At 43.8% G+C, this 20,982-nt stretch overlaps 2 protein-coding genes and 1 long non-coding RNA gene across 4 annotated transcripts in view; 2 read left to right on the top strand and 1 right to left on the bottom strand.

The window, feature by feature from the left end:
• SH3BGRL (SH3 domain binding glutamate rich protein like) overlaps positions 1–8,178 on the top strand; it is a 40,251-nt gene extending 32,073 nt beyond the window's left edge. For both annotated transcript variants that reach the window (XM_068204604.1, XM_068204605.1), the window contains exons 3-4: positions 3,088–3,168; positions 6,122–8,178. In XM_068204604.1, coding sequence (XP_068060705.1) covers positions 3,088–3,168; positions 6,122–6,154 — 114 coding nt within the window. In that variant the 3' untranslated portion in view covers positions 6,155–8,178. The remainder of the gene's footprint in view (positions 1–3,087; positions 3,169–6,121) is intronic.
• Positions 634–6,122, bottom strand: LOC137482347 (uncharacterized). Its single transcript, XR_011004024.1, has 2 exons — positions 5,244–6,122; positions 634–4,287 (listed from the first exon to the last, which is right to left on the bottom strand). It is a non-coding gene; the product is annotated as an uncharacterized lncRNA (long non-coding RNA).
• A 3,170-nt stretch (positions 8,179–11,348) lies between the features above and the next one.
• On the top strand, positions 11,349–15,446 carry LOC137482336 (TLR adapter interacting with SLC15A4 on the lysosome-like). Its single transcript, XM_068204591.1, has 3 exons — positions 11,349–12,297; positions 13,533–13,658; positions 13,853–15,446. The coding sequence occupies exon 3, from the start codon at positions 13,898–13,900 to the stop codon at positions 14,819–14,821; it is 924 nt and encodes a 307-aa protein (XP_068060692.1). The 5' UTR covers positions 11,349–12,297; positions 13,533–13,658; positions 13,853–13,897; the 3' UTR covers positions 14,822–15,446.
• The last annotated feature ends 5,536 nt before the right edge of the window (positions 15,447–20,982 follow it).

Below are 20,982 nucleotides of genomic sequence, written 5' to 3'. Positions count from 1 at the left end.
TCACCTCCAGCTCTGCTGTGCTCATCCCCTCACCTCCAGCCTCCTGTGCTCATCCCCTCACCTCCAGCCTCCTGTGCTCATCCCCTCACCTCCAGCCTCCTGTGCTCATCCCCTCACCTCCAGCTCTCCTGTGCTCATCCCCTCACCTCCAGCCTCCTGTGCTCATCCCCTCACCTCCAGCCTCCTGTGCTCATCCCCTCACCTCCAACCTCCTGTGCTCATCCCCTCACCTCCAGCCTCCTGTGCTCATCCCCTCACCTCCAGCTCTCCTGTGCTCATCCCCTCACCTCCAGCTCTGCTGTGCTCATCCCCTCACCTCCAGCCTCCTGTGCTCATCCCCTCACCTCCAGCTCAGCTGTGCTCATCCCCTCACCTCCAGCCTCCTGTGCTCATCCCCTCACCTCCAGCCTCCTGTGCTCATCCCCTCACCTCCAGCCTCCTGTGCTCATCCCCTCGCCTCCAGCCTCCTGTGCTCATCCCCTCACCTCCAGCCTCCTGTGCTCATCCCCTCACATCCAGCTCTCCTGTGCTCATCCCACTTCTCTTCCTCACTGCCACTGCCTGTGCTTCACTGTGGTGAGCAGCAAGGCAGGGCTTGCCCAGCTGCAGTTGCCCAAACTGGGAAGGCTGTAGGAGGTGTTAGACATTTCCCTCCATCTTGGGCTTTTCATAATAATTGATGCTTGAGTATTCCAGTCACACCATAGGAAAGGTTAAAATGTAGACCTCTTGATTTGGATCCTACCTTGTAGTACATACGTAATTTTCTTTTCCTGTGGGGTTTTTCCCATCATACGGCTCTGAAAGTTCTCAGTTTTTTTTAGTCCTCATTTTCCCCATGATTGTGAGCTAACATCTCACAGAAATCTGGCCCTTTTACACCAACCTTATGTCCTGTAGTAAGTTCAAAGATCTGTTCTGCCTGTGTGGGGTTTCCCAGTAGGTGTGAATCCCAGATCATATGAATTGATGTCTGCCATGATTATAAATCAGTTTCCTGATCTTTTTTGGGATCAGCTCTGTGTGCTGCTTGCACAAGGAAGGCTGCTGTGGTTCAGTTACTCCAGTGCCTTGTACAGATTAAAACTTGTGTTGCAAACAAAAATCCTACTGTAATTATTTTAATGCTTGATCAAAAGTAAGTTGCCCTGCAGTACTTGTACTCAGCAGGCCATGCTTGAATGGTTATTAGATTAACTGTTAGTTTTATTTTTAAAACTTAATATCTTCTGAACAGAGCTCACAGTGTGCATTTCTCTGGTCCTTTTGAAGTCTGGTTCTGACCTGCACAGTCTGTAAGTCAAGACCTGCCAGTTCTGAACCTTTGTGAGACAAATCTGTGCCTACTGAAAGAAATTATTCTCAATGTGCCAAGAATTTTTCCTGCTTGTAATAGAAGCAGAACTTGAAATAATATCCACAGTGATCTGTTGTGTCACTTGGCTCTCAAAATTTTCCTGACTGGTTGTGACATGGAAAAAGGTTGGTTGGAGTGACAAACATAAGGATCTGTAGTTATCTAACCAGTAGACTAGTTACAAGGTTTTTGCTGTGTGTTTATTTCATCCCCAAAATTTTGGTTGATGTCATGTTGAACTTTAGAAATTCGGTCAGTTTCTGTTGCTGGATTCAAGTTGCTACAGTTCAGCTTTCAGGAAGGTAAAAGTTAATTCTGTGCCCAGAATTTGAACCTCTTTCTGTCTTTATCTGATGCCTCTCAAGCATGAAGTTCCCTGTTTGTTCCATCTGATGCAGCACAACTGGCAGAGCAAAGAGCAAATTGGCCTTCCTGGCCCGTGCACAGCAGAGAGGCTGGAACTGGAGATGCTGTGTGGGCTGGCATGAGCCCTGCTCCTCAGGCCCAGGAATTCCTGTCCTGGGAGATGCTGCAGAGCAGGCTCATGGCCTGTGCACCAGCAAGATAAACAATCCCTTTGTTATCAAGCAGCCCCAGTCCTGTCAACAGAAGGACTTCAGGGAGGATTTACCATAATCACACACATTTTTATCAAACCAGCACGCGATTGCTGCATGTGCAAATGGAGCAATAATTTGATGTCCCTGAATTCCGGGCAGCTGGAATCTTCTGGTCCCTCTGCTTTGTTCTGTTCTTGCTGCAGTAGCTTCTCCTTAGAGCTGCCCCCTCTGCTGCTGTTCCTTAGGCTTTTGCCTCCCAGACAGTCAGGAATCCAGAGCAGTGTGTCCTAAACAGCTCTTCCTGACTTCAGCCTGAGACCGAGCCTGCTGCCTGCCTTGGGCTTCCCAGCCAGGACTCCTGCATCCAAACATTGCCCAGGAAAGCTGGAGGAGGCTGGTAACGTGCATCAGTTAAAAATGGAGAGCAGGAAAGTCATTGGACTGATCCCTGCTGAGTTCAGAAGTCAGAGTGAGGGAATTGTGTGGTAACTTGGACAACAGTGAGCTTGCACAAAACTTCTGGGTTCCTTTAGTTGGGGTTTGGCAACTGGTATTTTTATTTATTTATTTATTTATTTATTTATTACCTTAATTTTCCTGGGAAGTGGCTGTGTGTGTTCAGGGTATTTGTAGTGCACTGAGTGAACAGTGCCACCCTATGCACTTGCACAGACTAATGCTTAGTGAGAAATGTGATGGGAAAGGTGCACTCTCAGTGTTCAGTTCTGGCTGAACTTCTGACAGATTTAAGAGCTGGAGTCACACTTTCACAGTTGCCATCCCTATCACGAATCAGCAATGACATCTGGGGACATCAGGGTTTCTGATGACAAGGTCCAGGCTCAGCTGCTTCTGTAGGAGGAATGTCCACACCAGACCAGTGACAGCACCTGCCTTGTGTGGAGTCTGTCCCTTTGGGAGACTGGAGCATCTCACAGCAACATCTCATTGGGACATAGAATGAATTCCCAGCTTGTCCCTTTCCAGCCTGACCAGTTTGTGTGCTGTTAGTGCCAATGCCACGCACCTGAGCTGACACTCGATTTTGCATTTGGCTACAGGAAGCAGTTTGCTTGGTGTGGGTTGGGTGACACCCTAAACTGAGTTGAGATTATTTCTGACAGTTCACTCCTCTGTCTTTTATTCCCCCTCCCTCCTGCCACGGTGAAGGACTATGACGCTTTCTTTGAGGCGCGGGAGAACAACGCCGTGTACGCGTTCCTGGGCTTGACTGCACCTCCTGGGTCAAAGGTAGGTGAGCACCTCCTCACTGGGAGCCTGTGGCTTTCACCTCCTCCTTCTCTGCTCAGAATAGGATCGGGCACATGTGCTGTCACTGCTCCCATCAATCTCCCTGGGAGATACTCAGTCTCCAGAGGCTCTCAGTCTTCAGTTTCAAAGGAATATTTAATATTTGCACTGAAGAATGCATAAGAAACCTAGATAAAAAAAAACAAAACTCCCAAAATCAAAGAATGTTTTCAATTCAGTAAAAAAAGTAAAATTCATGTAAAATGTTGATGAGATTTTTCTACTAGAAAATCCCTTGAAACCACAGCCACTGTTTCTGAAATAACATGGTCTTGCTTCAGAGCAATTTTTTCCTCTGGCTTGTTATCCAAAGCTTATTTTCCTTTGCCAATTACGAACTGGGCTACTGCTTTGTGGATGCAGTGGGCTGGAATTCTCCTTTTGATTTTGATAGGATAAGACAAGCCTGCTTTATACGTTTCACTTGACAGCAGCAGGATCCTCCAGGTCACTTCCAGTTTTCCTGTTCCAGTGGATAAACACGCCGCTCCCTTTCAGATTTACTCATGTACGAGTGAAGGTCGTGCTGCGCACATCGCTAAGAGACCTAATTTCAAAGGTGAATGGTGACCCATGAGCAGTGAGCACTGCAGGTTGTGGGACAGACTGAAGCAGTTTTGGGAGCCAAATTTCCAGCAGTAGCTCCACTGGGAATGGTGTGATGAGGAAAAACTGCCTCATGCAGAGCTGCCCAGAGCAGAGCCTGGGATATGCACACCAGCGTTACCCGCTGCCGGCATCAGACCAGCTGCACACAGCGCCACAGTCCTGCTGAAGTTCCTTGGAACATCTGCACTTCACTGCTCAGCAGAGTGTGCAGGATGGAGCCAAAGAACCAGGAAGCAATCCTGAGACTCTGAGATACAGGGAAGCTCGTGCCTTTCCCCTGGGAAGTGCAGTGGTACCAGAGAGCCGCTGCTGCCATAACAAATCAGGTCACCTGTCTCAGTAATGTTGGGAACGTCGCTGCTTCCCAGACCTGCTGGCTGGCAGGAGCAGCCAGCGTGGCTGGCAGGAGCTCTGCTTCCGTCCTAAGGGATGCTCCAATTCTGTACTCACCTAAGGAAAAGGTGAATTTTAAACAGAAGGGATAGGAAGAACACAGCTGTACTCTGCTGAATTTCCATGTTGTGTTGGGCTGATGATGGTAAATAACCTTTGCAGCAGTGACCTTGTACCCCGTGTCCTGCTCTGGGGCTGACTTTGGGAATCTCTCCCACAGTTAGGATGTTCAGTCATGTCGGTTGCAGGCTGCTGAGGAGGGTACACAGATTTGTAGGTGCTGAAATTGATGTTTCCAGCATAGCTGTGTGCAGCTTGGATATAATGCTGTAGGGAATGACATGACAGCTGCAGAAAATGGCAGGAAACCTCCATTCGATGCCATCAGGAGAAATTTGGGAAGTTACTTGACTCTGAACACAAAGGTTTGATATTAATGCTAAGCAGGACTACTTCAGAAATGAGCATGGTAAATTCAATTTCTAAGCCCTGATGGTTTGGTTTGTCCTTTGGATGTACAAACTCTGGAAAAGGCTAGCCTTTAGTTTTTCTTAAATATCTCTACTTCAAGCATTATGGGTGGATTTTAAAGGGAGAGGGTTTTGTGAGTTGAAAAGTATGTTTTATTATTTCTTTATTAAGGATTTAAGGACTGAGAGGATGCTCAGTGAGGGGCCTTGAGGGAAAAATAAGGAAAAGTATGAAAGAGGGACAGTGTCAAGCCTGGAAAACTGAGCCTCTCCCAGATAACTTGCAGGCCTATGCCCAAGGAAATGGAATTTGACCTCCAAGAAAAATAGGTTAGCAGGTTACTTGTACCAACCTTCCTCGGCATAAGGGAAATAGCAGCAATCCTCTCCAGCTTTCCACTGCCTGTTCTGAAGAAATGTACTTTGTATTGAAAAAAAAAAAAAACCCAAAAAAAACCAGCCATTGAGGTGCCACCATTGCAGTGGCCTGGGCTGGTTAAGGGAGTTGTTACAAAGCCAAGGGAGCCTCCTCCTCTTTCTTACAATTCAAAGAACCATTTGTCTTCTAGAGAATATCAAACACACTGCTTTTTTCCAGGCTTTGTAGCTCTTTCTGATCTTCCTTTCATTGCTCACCTGCCTTTTGTGCCGCGGATGGCCGGGATGTCCTCGCGTGAGGCGTGTGGTTGCACGGTGACATCCGAGCCCCAGTGACATCCCAGCCTCGCTCTCTGACCCGTGACAGGCCAGCAGAGCAGAGCATGGCCAGGAGCACGGCAGCTCCAAGCCAGGCTCTTCCCACGCCCTGAGTTCAAAGGCAGGATGAGGGCAGTTAGCCAGGACAACCAGAGTGAGCCACCACGTTCAAGATACGGGACATATGCGTGGGACTTCCTGCCCTGCAGGCTGGGGTCACCCACTGTGTCTCCTCCTAAAAAGATCATACAGACTTCTTGGAAATTCCCCTCTTAGTCCTTTCTCCTCATGTGTTTTGTTTGTTTGGCAATGCTGGGTCATGGTAACAATGATATTGAATCTGTTATCTTGAGTATTTCTGTACAGTCACAAAAGCAAATGGCTCCAACAGATCTTGGCAGATGTTGAACTTTGTCCTTTCAAATAAACCAGGCTGTCCCTGCTGAGGTGCTGCACTTGAGGGCACTGGGAATTCATCTCTTATTCATCTCCTTGTAGGTCATGGTGCTGCTAGCAGGTAATTAAATTAATCTGCATTCGAAAGTACACTCGGAGAAACCAAAAGGAAATTCCTTTTGCATTTCTTCTGTTGTCATTCTGTTCCCATTTGTGATCACCTTACAAAGGCTGAAAGAAGACTGAAAAATGCAGGTTATTGTTTCATAGTGTTCATTTGGAAACATACTGAGAAACTACTAACGTGTAATTCTTTTTTGCTGTTTCAGGAAGCTGAAGCACTGGCCAAGCAGCAAGCGTGAATTTCAACTGCCTTAAATGTCTGTAAAGGGAATTTCCACAGCTTTTTATAAAATAGTCCAACTGTCTCTGCTTCAAGAAATGTAGATGTGATTTCTAACATTTGATTGGTGCTTGCAGCATTCACTGTCCATAACACAAATTGAACACAGGATAGAAATGGGAATTTCAGGGTAGGGAGCGGGAGTGGACTCTGATGGAAGCCGAAGCAATCACACATGAATAAGTTACATTTACTTTAAACTGTCCTGGCAATTCGTCCATTTTGTGTAAACTTAAAGAAACTATTTTAGTACTAAAAATGCAGATGGGTTTTACCTAGAGATCCAACTATTTAAACTATGGAAAACAGCATCTAAAACCACTAATTTAGTGCCTGAGTTGCCTCAAAAATGTTACTGAGTTACACAGTAAATTTTCAGTGTCTTTCCTGGTTTCAGATGAATTTGTAGGTGGTACTGTGTAGTTTAACCTTTGTAGTCACTTTGGAAAGTTGTGTTTGTCTTCTGTAGAACGGATATTTAAGGTTTGTATTGTCACACAGTTGTACAGGTGATAAAACCCCCAACAAACCCCATGTATTTCTCATTCAAGTCATCTGTGTGGGCTCTTTGGACAAAAAGAGCAACGGACACAGGTCCCTCACAGCTGCCTAAGCACGAGCGGTGACACATCTGGGGCAAGGTTCGATGTTGCAAACAAGCCAAAACAGCCAGAAATGGCCTTTCCTTACCTGTGTAAGGGTGAAAGCCTTTAATGTATTTCTCTACAAAAATACCAGTTCACACTGCTTAGAGCATTAAACATCTCACTGCATGTTCAAGTAGCCATTAGATATAGTATTTTTTTCAAATGAGGAAATAAATGTTTGAATAGCAAAAGTTATTGTAATTAAGCAAGACTTTTTTTTTTAAGGTTTAAAAACTTTATTTCCATTCTTATTGCCATATCATAAATCTATTACAGGAATTGCAACTCTCTCAGTGTCTTGTGTGGGTGAATTTACCACGTGCAATATTAACCTGTGTGTTCTCCCAGTGCTCATGAGGGAGCCTGTAATTCTTGGCTATATTTTAATTCCTGATTTATCATTTTGGGAGCCTGGGAAGCAGTTGGAAGCTTGTGCTTACAGAAGCAGCACAGCATCACGAGGCAAAGGGATGGATGGATGCTGCCTTACCTTAAAGATTAACACACACACAACTGTGCTTTTTTATTAACAGCTTTTGTCAGGAATTACTGCAATTCTGTGAAATTTAAGATCTTTTGGGGATGGAAGTTTGGTTATGTTTTAAATCCAGCATCAGATTTTTGTTGTTCACTATGATTTCATCTTTCTGAACAAGGTTGTTTTTCTTTCTTAATATTGGCCGAATCTTCCTCTGTGTCTGAATTCCTGCTCAAGTTTTTGGGAACTGTGGAATATTAAGTGAAGAGTGGTGAGGAAAGTGGGATTTGACACACAAGTCTGTACCCATACCAGTTTGCTGTGCTTCCTGTGCAAGTTTGGTGAATTGCAGCCATTATTTTGGAGAAGCTGTAATTAAAAGTAGCTGCCAAATTCTGTCAGTTCAGCGACCCAAAACATTCTGACATGAGGTCAATCCCTGTCTCAACGGTCAAGAAAATTGCCAAGTTTAAGAAAGCAGTCACTGCCCTTGTCTGTCCCCCCCTTGCCATATGGGAGCATTCAAACTGTATCAGCATTCCTAAGGCAGCTCTGGTGAGCCAGGCTGAATTATTCCTTTGTCCGGGGAACAAGGCACCAACACAAACTGAAAATACCCAAAATCTCTTTGTTGTGTGTGTAAAACTTGAGTTTTTTGATGCAGATCTCTTGCATGACTTTAGGAGTGCCAGAATCTGTTACCTCTGTGCTGGTTTTCTGTTTCCATGGGTGCAAGAACTGAATTTGTTCTTTTCTTTCTTATTTTTTTCCTATGTAGAAAGCAGGCATTGAGGATTTAACCTGTATGTTAGCCATTCCTGTATCATTCCAATAAAGTTGGTTTAGAACACTTTCTCACTCCATGACTTGTTTGCATGTTTTGTTCACAGTTTGAAGTCTGAAGCTGAAAGAAGTGAAATTTTCAGATGAAAATACTGCTTTTTAAAAGTTCAGGATTTATACAAGGTGAACATCAGGGATCTGCTGCTGCAGGCGAAGTCTGCTGGGTTGGATCTCTCACCTGTTTCAGCTAATGGGATGTAATTACTAAATGGGATTTAATTTAGGATACACCTACCCAAAACAGTGTGTCAGGGTTTGGGTTCTTTCCCTCATTATCGTGCTTTCCCACTCATTGCCCAGGGCAGGGACAGGTCGGAAGTGGCTGGGACACAGCAGCCGCTCCCACACTCAGAGCTCACCCAGCCCTCCCCTGCTCGTTAACAAACTGTAATTAATTAGCTTTATGCTGCTCCCCGCAGGGAGCTGTGCTGTTTTATATTTGTGGTGCCACAGGGCAGTGCAGGATAATTTTTAAACTAAAACTTCACTTACACCTTCCCTGTTTGCCGGGTAGATCAGCAGCTACCTCCTTCCTGCTGCACGTGCTCAAGTTCTGCACCACCTGCAAGATCTGCAGAGGTACAGAAATGACATTCTCTGCCTCTGACCTGCCTTGGGATTTGCCCAAATTCCATACTTCAGTTCACATCCTCTGGAGGAAACCAATAACCTGATCTTTTTATGAGTGGTTGGTAATTTGTACAGGATCAGCCTCTGTGTGAGCAGCTGAGGCACAGCCAAGCACCATCAGGCACGGGGGTTTATTGCTTGTGCCTCGCTCACACCTGTCCTTCTGTAATGTCCAAGAACTGGTCCATAGGATGGGAGAAGAGCCATGAATGCCATTTCTAAGTTGTCACGAATCCCATTTACGTCCCCCGAGTATCCACTCCACTTGTGCAACTCAGAAAAACCGCTGCTTTCCTTCTTTTTTTTATTAAAAATCCTAAAAGCCCAGCTGTTATTCGTTAATGTAAAGTTCAATGAAAACAGTTTCCCAAAATCTTTATAAACCAAGCCACACATGTGCATGCAATGTGTGACAACTTTCCATACACCAGATTCCTCAGATCCTAATCCCATGGCACAAAGAAATCATTCCCAAGTCGTTACCATTTACCGAGTTTCCTGCAGAAATGTTCAGTGACTTACCCATATCCTGGGAGCTTGGTAGAATGTCTTAGATTGAAAGGTTCATTATGACAGTTTTGAAGTTTGTTATTTAAAATTTTGGACTGTATTGGTAAAATTGCAGAAATGAAAAAGAACTTTAAAAGTTCAAGTGACAAAGTAGAAATTGCTGGATTACTACAGGTAAGCACAATAGTGAGTACTGAGTATGCAAAAGACATATATTTAGTGGAAAATACACGTATTTAGTACAAAGTATGTGTTGTATTCATGAAGTATCAGACTTGGCCCTGTGTATGTTTTAACATGAATATAGAGTAATTTATTATGTATATATATAAATATTTAGATACATGCACAATATAACAATACGCAATTGATATATACTAAAATTCCTTAGAGCAATTCCTTCTCTTGCAGATTGGTTTATTGAAGATATCATCAGGACCTTGGCCGTTTCTTCCTTTTAATTTGCTCACTATTTCAAAATCCTTAATGAAAGGAAACCAGCACACCATGAATCCAATGTCAGCAGCACTGTAACTCCCATGTGTCCTCAGTTCTTTCGGGCACCCTTTCCCAGGCGCAGAGGGGTTACTCCGGTTTACCCGAAGCGAGGCGGATCGCGCTCACCTTCTCCAGCCAGGCCCGGCCCTGGTCCCGCCCGCCCCGCTGTGAGGGGCCGCAATGGCGGCCGGGCCCCGCAGCGCCGCCGCCGCGCGCCGTTGCTGCGGCAACCAGCAGCCACTCAGCGGCCGAGGCGGGCCCTTCCCGCCTTCCTATTGGGTGGTGCAGCTGTCAGTCAGCACTCAACCCCGCCCCTCTTCTACTTAAGCCGCGAGGGCGCGGCGGGGCTGTGTGTGAGGGGCTCCTCTGAGGTGAGGGCGGTGTTGGGCTGCAGTTCCTCTGGAATCGGATCTAAAGGGCCTGCAGCAGCTGTGCTTAGGAAAAAATCCCCAACATAAAACCTTTCAAACCATCAACATCTGTGTCATGTTTGTGTGCCTGCAAAGTACCCAGCCTGTGCTGAAACAAGGGACTTACTTCGTTTACATGCAACCATAGTTCACATAATTTCCTTCAGTGCGGTAGTATTTGTTTTCTCCATATACAAATGATACTGTAAGAGTAATTTTTTATTCTTTTTCAATATATAGTCTGCTCTGAATTCTGACGTCCTTGCCTTGCTGTTTATCCTAACTGCAATCTGCTCAGCTTCTGAACTAACTTCGGTTCTATCTCATTCTGACTTAGGGAATTTCTTTTTGGTGAGATCTGATTGAGAGAACACATTGATTTCTTTGGATATTGATGTATTTACCTCCTGAATGCCAGACTGGTTTGGGTTGAAAGGGATGGCAAAGCTCACCTCCTTCCTCCCCCGCCATGGGCAGGGACACATCCCATAGATCAGGTTGCTGGGTATGAAATGGAAGTTGATTTGCTTTTAATCACTCCACACAAATTACCTGACTTGATTTCTTCCTCTCTCTCTGTTACTTTTGTGTCTTGTTGAAACAGCTGCACAAAAATTCCAGCCGCAGCTGGCACTAATTGCAAGCCACTAATTTAAAACTACTTGGAATTTGATCTGCCCTGGTTCCTGCCCACAAAGACTGTGGGCAGTGACTCTGCTGGAGCCCCAGCCACACTTTCTGTGCAGAAATTGCTCATGCAACATGATTAAAAGTCAGGTAATCTTGAACAGCTTTTAGATATTAAATGAGTTTTATATAAATTTGGTGGGAGCTTTCATTTTGTCTCCATAAAATTTCAAGGTTTTAATGAAATACAGGAGAAGGTTTTCATGAAATACAGGAGAAAAGGAGGGAAGAGAGAATTTTACAGACTTCATTGAACCTATATGGCCAGAATTACTCCAAACCTAATTTCTGAGGCACAACATGATTTCCCACTGACAGGGGGCAGGGTTAGATTGGATATTAGAAAGAAATTCTTCCCTGTGAGGTTGGGGAGGCCCTAGCACAGGTTGCCTAGAGAAGCTGTGACTGCCCCATCCCTGGAAGTGTCCAAGGCCAGGTTGGACACTTGGAACAACCTGGGGTGGTGGAAGGTGTCCCTGTCCTTGACATGGGTGATAATTTGTGTTTTGCTCCTGTCATTAAACGGTGTCTTTTTAGAATCTTTTGTCTTGTACTTACATGAGATTCAGCTTCTGCTTCACTGGGGGCTTTTTAAATTCTGAGAAAAAGGCAATTTAGAAAAGTCACCAACAGAAAACTCTTCAGACTGTCTGTGGGCTGGATCCTGTGCTGAGGGGAGGGCTCAGTGCGTGAGCTTGGCTTCAGGTTGAAGAGGACACCTAAAACCACCATGGGAGCACCTGGGGTGTGCCGGAGGCACTTTTTTAACCCCTCAAGAGCGGGTTTGGTCAACGAGCAACACGATTGTGCAGAGCTGTCCATTGGCTGCTGCTTTCAGGCTGGCACGGTGTTCTGTTTGCACATCACAGACACAGGGTATTTCATGAAAATCCAGGGGAAAGGAAGCTGCCAACTTCCTCCCCATCAGTGGCACATCACCAGACTCTAAATTTAGCTGCGTGTTTCCAAAGGGGAAGTGGTGTAAGTCCACAAGTCAGCTGAGCAGCACCGAGCTCCTGCCAGTGGAAGTGTTGGTGGAATTAGGTTCCGATTTCGCTTTGCCCGGCGCAGCCCTGACCCTCTGCTCCTTCCCCGTGCCCTGTTCTGGCTGTCAGCAGCTCCTCAGCATCACACTGTGGTCAGAAACATCTCAATTCATTTTCAAACATCCTCTTTTAGATGTAGCCCTCTCTTTGTGTTCCAAAACCGCGCCCTCTCCCAGCGGGATCACTTCTGTTTTAAGAGTTAAAAATGCTGAGGAATTGCATCATGAGTGCGTCAGGCTTTTTGTGCACAGACAGCAGGGAGTAAAGGGTGTGTAACCATCTGCCCCCTCCCAGCAGCTCTAGCAGGACAGCTCTGGGCTCGGGGAAATCCACCTCGGACCTGACTGGGCTTGGTAAGTTGGGCTTTTTGTGCCTTTTTCTTTTCCTTATGCTTTCTTCCAGAACACAGGAACCACTTATTTTATTTGGAGAAGACCAGTTTTTCCAGGATTACCATGTTTTAGCTCTTCATGAGTCCTTTCAAAGCAATAACCCAAAATTTATCAGCAGGTAAGGAGCTGGGTACCCTGGGTCCTACAGACCAGGGTAAGGACCTGGTTACCCATGTCTTACAAGGCACAGAGCATTCCAAATTCCATGGATCTTTAGCAAGATTTAGACTGCCAATTCTTCTTTCTTTGGAAATTGGTTTATCAAATCCCTTAAGTGCTTAGAGAAAGTGCTGCCCTGCTTTTTGCATATGTAAATCACTCTGTAGATAACCAGGTCTGCTGCCTTTCCTGCCTGCTTTGGCCTCAAAATTCCAGTGTTCCTTTCAGCTTCGGGGAGGGAGCTATGTCACAAAAATAAAGAACCCCACCAAAAAAAAAAAAAAAAAAAAACAAAAAAAAACCCAAAACCAACAAAAACCAGAAAAAACCCGCCAGTTATGCTGTGTAAATTTTGGGGGAAATGTGAAAATTTCCATCTCTCAAATAACTGAAGTTTTACAGTATCTCCTGGAAGGAGCAAAGGAGCACTGGGATTGAAAAGTGACCCAGTGTAGTGAGTTTCAAATATACCAGGGTGTAGGGGCATGGTGGAAAGTGTTGAGCCACAAGCACACTTTGGGTCTATGGATACATCAGTTATGCAGAGATTTAAAAGATATTTGAAGAACTGAATGGTTTTCTTATGTTCATGTTTCCCATTCCTCCATAAGAGCAGTGGTTCAGGTCAGAATCTTGATGTGAAGATTCACATTGATTTTAACAGTAGGTAGATTGAAAAGGGATGATAAGGAATCATTAAGTGTAGTAAATTATTTTGAGACACTTATCTTTTCACTATTATCACTATTGGGGAAGGCAAATTATTTATATCTTTTAAGTTCATCATTAAGAGGGACTCTAAACATATTTAATCTGCATTTTGAATACAGTTTTATTATATTTGCAGAGCTCTCAGTTTCTTTTGGAGCTCCTTGGCACCTCAAGTCAGAAATACCTCTAAATATGAATATAGTCTTTATTTCCTTTCTATGTCACCTCTTTAGCTCTTGGAAATGGTTGTCTTGTAATGGAAAACATTGATTAATTACTGATGGTATTGATACAGACAAGTAAAATGATTTTGCTGATTTTTACAGCTTATAAAGTACAATCTGTCTCAAGTAGCCACGATGCAGAAGAGACTTGGGAGCAGAAGGGATGTTACAGATGAAGCAGCTGATTAAAGCCCTTCCTGTATCTTCAGAATGATATTTGTGGACATGGTAAAGAGGAAAAACATTCATTTTAATGTTTGCTAAAAATAAATGCTTGAGAGGGAAAGAAAAATCACTTTGTGAGAAGTGCACTGTTCATTAGTAATAATAACAATAGTAACAATAATAATGAAAATACAATTATTCTATAATAGTTGTTGAATAATAGTTGTTGTTGTATTGTGCCTGTCTTTCCGTCCCAGGGCTCCATGGAACTCTGGTGATCCCTGTTGCTCACACTTGTCACCATGCTGGCAGAAGGCATCCTAACGAGGCTCATCTATAAAGAAAGCTGTCAGCAAGATAAGCCTCGCAAATCTCCTGCATCCCAAAAGGCTAAAGAGGGAATCTGGAGACAGAAACTTGTAGACATCCCAAAAATTAAAGGCTTTGCTGATGGATGTGAGAAGCGGGAGGAGCTCTCTGCCAGAAGCAGCAAAGTGGAAGCCGGGAGCAGCTCCCGATGGGGATCCATAGAAAAGGAGCCTGCAAAAGATCAGGAAATGCTGGTTAAAGGAACTGCATCCCCAGCTCTACATATCCCCAGGAGAGGAGGAAGCCTAGACCAGGTGGATTTGTACAGATCCTGGCCATGCAACAGCATTTACCAGAACTACCCTGACCTGCAGATCGGGGGGGACCATGTAGGGGGCCACACGTGTGACTCAGGCTGTGTCCTGGACCATGTGTGTGATGAACTCCCCGATGGCCCCGTCCTGCTCTCCATAGATATTCCCCTGGGGCAGTCCCCTCTGTGTGAGCATCCCGAAAAGCCCAGTGGGATGTCCCTGCCTGGAGATGAAGCTGGAGAAAGGAGCCTCGTGCTCAGTGAGGAGCCCCTTTCCAACTCCACGCTCAACAAGTACATGGAAGCCAAAGTGGCAGAGCTCTACAAACAGTTCTTTGAAGAAAGCCTGGCCAGGTGTGGTTCCATAACAAACCTCCTGACCTGCAGCTGGATAAGGAACAGCCTGGACCAGATAAGTGTTCAGATCTCCCAGGAGCAGAACATAGAAACATCCAAAGCCAGAGGAGCCCTCTTGCACTCGTTGGCTTTGTTCAGCTCCCGCAACGCTCCCAACAGGAACAGCTCCGAGTTCAGCACCCCAAACCTCCAAATCTCCAACACAGTGGGTGCAAAATGGAGCTGCAGGGTGGAATTCACATCCTGACTGAGCTGCTCAGCTCAGGAGAGGGATGGGATTCAGGTAGGAATGTTTCACTCTAAGGATTAGGTGGGGAAATGGAAACATTTGCACACTACACTTGTTCTAATTAATAATTTAAGTTTCAAAACCCCTTGGTAGCAGGGCGAGTAAAGGTGTCTGTTTTCTAATGGAGAATTTGAAATTAATTTCTCTCCAAAATACTGGTTAATCATGTTATTATAATATATATAGAATCATAGAACTGTTGAAGTTGGAAATGACCAGTAAGATCATCAAGTCCAACCATCAACCCAACACCACTAAATCATGTCCTCAAGTGCCACATCCACATATAAAAGCATTAATCTTCTGCAGAATCAGCAAGCAACGATGCCTGAAGCATTCCTGAAAAAATAGTGCAAGATTCCTGCATCTTCATTTGGAAATTAAATGCAAACTTTCATATGGAAATACTGCTGTTTAGCTCTCAAACACATTTTCTCCCTTTGCTCTTGCTTCTCAACAAATATTTCAGCTGGAAATTATTCATTATGTCACCACTGTAAAATGAGAGATGAATTGGACTGTTACCTGCTCTGCAGAATTTTTTTTTTCTAATAAAGTTTTTTTATTGGTGTTTTTGCTTGTGGTTGGATTTTTTTTTTTTGTTTGTTTGTTTTAATCTTTATTTCTTGGGCATTAATCATCTGTGAACTCAAAGAAAATATCAGCAGGACTGAGAAAAAGCTGCTCCTGAGGGAAAAGTCATCTGACTGGGCAACGAAAGGACTTCTCTCTCTTTATTAAAATGACAGGGAAAGATAATTCCTGATAAGGAAATAAATTAATAAAATCAGACTCATACACATCCAAGACCTAACTGTTCATTGCCTGATCCAAAATTCCCACTGACCTTGGTACAAGGAATAAGCAATACTGAATCTCATCCTTGCTTTCTAGGAGCATGGGAGGAAAAGGATGATTTGCTTCTCTATGCATTGCCCTGATTCCATGTGTGTCTCATTAATCTCCTTCTCAGCATTCAAAATCAGGCCAGGAGTCCTTTGGAAGAAGCCAAATGACTTCATTAAATTCCAGAGGAGTGCAGAGTGGGCAGAGTTTTCCAGATTTCCTTGGTGGAGGTGCAGAGAACAATTTAACTGAGGTGGAGAGGGGAAATATTCCAGAGGGCAGCAGCGGCCAAAGGGTTTGCAATTATCCGTAGCAAGAAGTGCTCCATGCCATTTGTGCTGCCGTGCCCCAGCCCTTGCTTCCCCCTGGGATCTATTTATAGTTCAAGCCAAAGTCTGGAAAGAAGTTAATCGCACGAGGTTCTTCCTCAGGAAATGAGGAAGTCGGAGGTTAAACCTGAGCTCCAGACTCCAGTGGTTTTCTGTCCTTCCCAGCATGGAGGAATGCGTTGGAGGAGCCCCCTCTGCTCCTGCTGCTCACCCCAGCCCCAGGGATTAAAGCCAAGGGATCAGCAGCAGCTGCTGCAGAGGGAGAATCCCTGATGGATCTGCTGCTCCATCCCTGGGACACAAATGGAGTGGCACAGGAGAAAACACATAAATAATGAGAGTTTGGCAAAACCTGAGGTTACTGGGAAGTTGTGTTTGTCCCATCCCTTCTTAGGACGGGTTTCAGAGCTTGTTTTTAAATTAATTTTATTAAATATGTGGATAATTTTAGCTGGAATGAAAATAAAACCACATAACAGCAGTGTTTTGAGGAAAATAGGTAATTTAGACCACCCCATGACATGTGTTTTCACAGCACAAATGGAGATGCAGGTAAATGCACACTGTTAATGTAAAGCACATTGGATTTTGTTATTGATTTTATGTAGTTTTGCCCGTGGGAAAATACTGTACATGTGCTTTCCCCCCCAGCATTTCTTAAACTGGTTGAATCCACAATTTAAGTAACTTCTCAAAATTAATTTCTCTCTGTAGGAAGAAAGATGTTGCAGCTGAATACATTTTAGGGGCAAAATCTGTTAATTTCTAAAAAGATGAGACAAATACGTTTATTAATAACTTAAATACTATTTTAACTAATATTTTTTTAATTGACATGTTGCAATCCATGACCTGCTTTGGATTTATTTATATTTGGGAGATGCTAAGTCCCATTATGACTTTGAGTAAAACTCCATCAGCTGCACTGGAGCTGTGCCCGTTTTCACTAGGAGGAAAAACGCCTCAGTGAACTCAAATTCCTTGAGGAAAATCCCTGGAAAGGTGCTTTTCCAGCCCGCTGAAGGGCAGCAGCTGGATTTCATTACAAAGCAAAGCAGTGCCATATTTTACAGGGCAGACATCCATGGCCAGATTCTGCCTGGAGCTGATTTTTATCCACATGCCAGAAAATCTGATGTTGGAGGAGAAATGCTGGCAGGGAATTTTTGCCTTCATTTCCAGCTCTCATTCTGTGTTCCCACAGAGGAATATTCACCAGGTCCTGGAACCCAGACCCTGTAGAAAGCTGGACTCTTTAGTTAAATTTCCCCAATCAATCCTTTAGTCAGGATGTTCCACAGCCTGCCTCAGTTGTGGGAATTAAGCCCCTCTAGAAGGTGACTTCATCAACCTGGAGGATAATTAGGATTTTTACACATTACCAATTTTTCTGAGATTTAAATAAATAGTCAAATGGTGATATCTAGTGGTGGTTTCCTTTAATATCTTCCAGGTCAGGATTTCCAGAGCTTTACAACCATTTTGCAATGAAATCTTAAACTCTGTCTTTCTCTGGAGGGAGGATTATTTCCCATAAAAAGGATGCCCAGGTGTGCAGAAAAACAACTTCCATCAATGTTCTATTCCAGTTAAAATCAAGAAGGACTTAAAACCTGGAAGGCCAAACCTTTCCCTTTGGGACTAAACATTCTGACTGACAATCAGAAAAAATCTCAAACAGTAAATATTTATATTTTTCATTCATCTCTCTTTTAATCAAAAGCTATTTCCTTGTTAAACAAGTGAAACTAAATCTGTGTGGCTTATTTTTTCACCCAAAATGTAAAACATTAATCTACTTTTAGTGGGCTGAAATCTGTTTTTTAGCAGAGTGTTCTTTCTTGCTCTTCACTAGTTTATACATTGCATGGCAAAACTGATTTTTTTTTCTCTCTGTTTTGTTCCTGTTTTAAATACAGATTTCAAAAATCCAGTTATTTGATTGTAATTACCCTAATTTTATTTTCCTTTACCAGAAAATCCCCACCACTTAATCTTTGCCTGCTTTTCCTTTGAGTTCATTTATTTGTGATAATCCCATAAATCTGTTGGGAATATAAATCACTTGTGAGGGTCAGTGGTTATTTGGTAAATGAGTGCCCAGGTGCTAATGAACCTTCCACTCCCACATCCACCATCCTGGCTCCCTTCTGGGGGGAAATAAAAGGGTTTAGTGTGGAGCTGTGAATCCCAGGAGGTTGAAGACCTTCCCTTTTCCATCCTGCTCTGTGTAGGGATTGTGGATATTCCCCTTCACTTGTGGGCTGTGCTCTTGGGAAGACAAAAAATCTGGAGGAATATTTGATGTACTGGAGCAAAGTGGGGGAGATTTGTGTGTGGAGCTGAATTATTGAAACTTGTTGGGAATTCTGTGTGATCTGTGTCCATCAAGGCTTTGTTTTCCTCAGGATATTTGTTTTGAGCCCTCTTTGGAGGAGAAAATTTGTTGCTTTTTTTTACAACCTTTTAAACTGCAATGCCTTGGGAACAATGTGGCATCCCACTACTTTTTCTGGGGCTTTCTTTGGTGGTGTTTCTGAAGGAAAGGTGAGTGAGGAGCTGAGGAGCTTCCCCTGGAGGAGGGAAACTGCAGGACCCTGAGGAGCTGGGACTAAAACCAGCCCCAGAAGAGCTGGGACTTGCAAGGGTTTTCTGTGTCCCACCACTGCTGCTGTCCTTGAGGGTGAGTGGGAACAGCATCTTTCCTAAATGTGCCTCTGGTTGGGTAAAGGTGAAATATGGCCTCTGGGATCTGTGGAACTGGATGACTTTTGAGGTCCCTTCCAACCCAAAACAGTCTGTCATTCCATGACTTTTTAATCTTTTCTCCCTTTCTCCCCACGCTGGTGCAGGAAGGGTTTTCCTGGCTCTCACTCCTGTGTTGGGACACAGAGGCTTTGCTTTCCTGAGTTCTGGTTTGCTATTTAGAGATCCTTGATCCTCCTCAAAAAAGTTTCTAATTTTGTGCAATAACACAATTTCTTAATCCAATGTGTTGCTGTTTTTTGTTCTTATTCCCCATCTGTTGTGATTACACACTTCTGCTTTCCATTGCAAAATTTCTAAGACCCACAGACCATTTATTCCCTTTCTTTGTAGCTCAACTTTACAAAGTTGATATTTCAATAATTAATTACTAATCTGAGAGGTAGCAAAAGTTAACAAAGATGCGTGAGAGAACACCCAGACCTGCTGTCATGTCTTTTTGGTTTTTTTTAAGCTGTGTTGGTTCTTTGTTTCAAATGAGACTTATGAACGTAATGGAATAGGGAACAGAACTGCAAACGAATTTCTTGAAAATCTTGCTTTGAAGTTTTAAACTACCAAATTTTGTTCCTCTTTCCTGGTAGCTGAGTTAAAAAAGAACCTTTCCTGGAATAGAAGGCAAAAATGTTCATGTTGCACATGTTAAGTTTATACAAATCAGAGTGTGAAATGCCGTGTATGGATATTGGTGCTGGTGTTTGCAGAGCTCCCTTTCCCTTTGCTGCCCAGCTCTGCTCCAGCTCAGCCATCAAACAGCAAGGACAGGTCACTGATCACAGGCAAATGGCTTGGGGACAGTTTTATTGAATATTTTTATATAACAAAAGCATCCTTGGAAATAGCCACCTGCTTATGTTTATTCCACTAAGAGAAACAAAAGGTTGCGTCCAGCCTTTTGTAAAAAGTAAAAAATTTCAGAGAAAGTGTGGATTTCTCCTGACAATGTGTGGGACCAGAGTGTGGTGTCCTGGGGGCAGCCAATAAATGGGAACTGATTTTCACCCTGAGGTGAAATCCATGAATTAAATATCCCAGATCTCACTAGTAAGGAGGCAAAATGTGCTCAGACCTCTGCTGAGATGTATTCTTTTAACTTTTTTCCCTATCAATATTCCAGCTGCTCAATGTAACTTTGTTTGAATCCTCCTTAAACCCAGATTTTTGACTGGAATCACTGATGTTATATTAACCTCAGCCTGCCTGGGCTCTGGGTGCCCATGAGGCTCCCCACTTTCTGCAGCCCCAAGTTACTTTTCAGTGTCCCTGTGGCTTGTGATGTGCTGACAGACCCCACGTGGTGGCTCGGGGTTTTCCAGGGTTCTCTGTTCCTGCTGCCCCCAATAGCTGTGGGTGGGATCCTTCCCAGAAGGGGAAGTGGGATAAGTGGCTTGGAGGTTTTTAGGGTAAGCTGAGGAAAAAAAAAAAAAAAGGTTTACTTCTAAAAAGGACAAAAAAAGGTGGTAACACTAAAACATCTCCTGGGTACTTCCAAATATCTGTCCCAGAGGTCAGCATAGAGCGCTGAAGGGTTTCTCTAGGGAAAGCCAAGAACTTCCTCAGGGATAATCCACCATGGTACTTGTGGGGCTGCCCTGGTCAGGAGGTGGGTGTTCCCTGGGGAAAAATGTGCAGAAATGTCATGTTTTTATTGCAAGAGCCTGAATTTTGGTCACTGATATCACAACCCACAATAAGTCTGTTCTTCTCCCAGTCTCATTCCACCAGGAGCAAGGTGCCCATCAGCACAATTGTGGGGATCAAAATCCAGCCTGAAGACTGAAAAATGTAGGGAAGAGCATTGCATTAGGGAAAAAATGAAAGCCTGTCCATAAACATCGGATCAAATGATGCTCACATGAAAAAGCGGATCAATAATATCAATAGCCATTACCAGAGGAACAGCACGAATTCTATTATCACAGAACTTTGGAAAAACATTTTCTCTTTGGCTTTTGGCTTATTTGTAGGTAATATATAATGAACTTGGTGCTCTTAGAGGTTTTTTTTCCAGCCTTAATGATTTTATAAGGCAGCTTTCTTTGAAAAATGGAGCATATTTAAAAATTTTCCTCCCTGTTGACCTTCGTCAAATTCTGTCCCAGCTCTGTTGGATTTTTTCTGGTTCCGTTATTAATTAAATATAGATTCTACACACAAAACCAGTTTCAGGGATGCTGT

Source organism: Anomalospiza imberbis, chromosome 14 (genome assembly GCF_031753505.1).
Source record: "Anomalospiza imberbis isolate Cuckoo-Finch-1a 21T00152 chromosome 14, ASM3175350v1, whole genome shotgun sequence".
Lineage (NCBI taxonomy): Eukaryota > Metazoa > Chordata > Aves > Passeriformes > Viduidae > Anomalospiza > Anomalospiza imberbis.
This window is presented reverse-complemented; position numbering and strand designations above follow the sequence as displayed.

Excerpts from the sequence above, each read along its gene's own strand:
- LOC137482336 (XM_068204591.1), top strand. The coding sequence starts at position 13,898 with ATGCTGGCAGAAGGCATCCTAACGAGGCTCATCTATAAAGAAAGCTGT.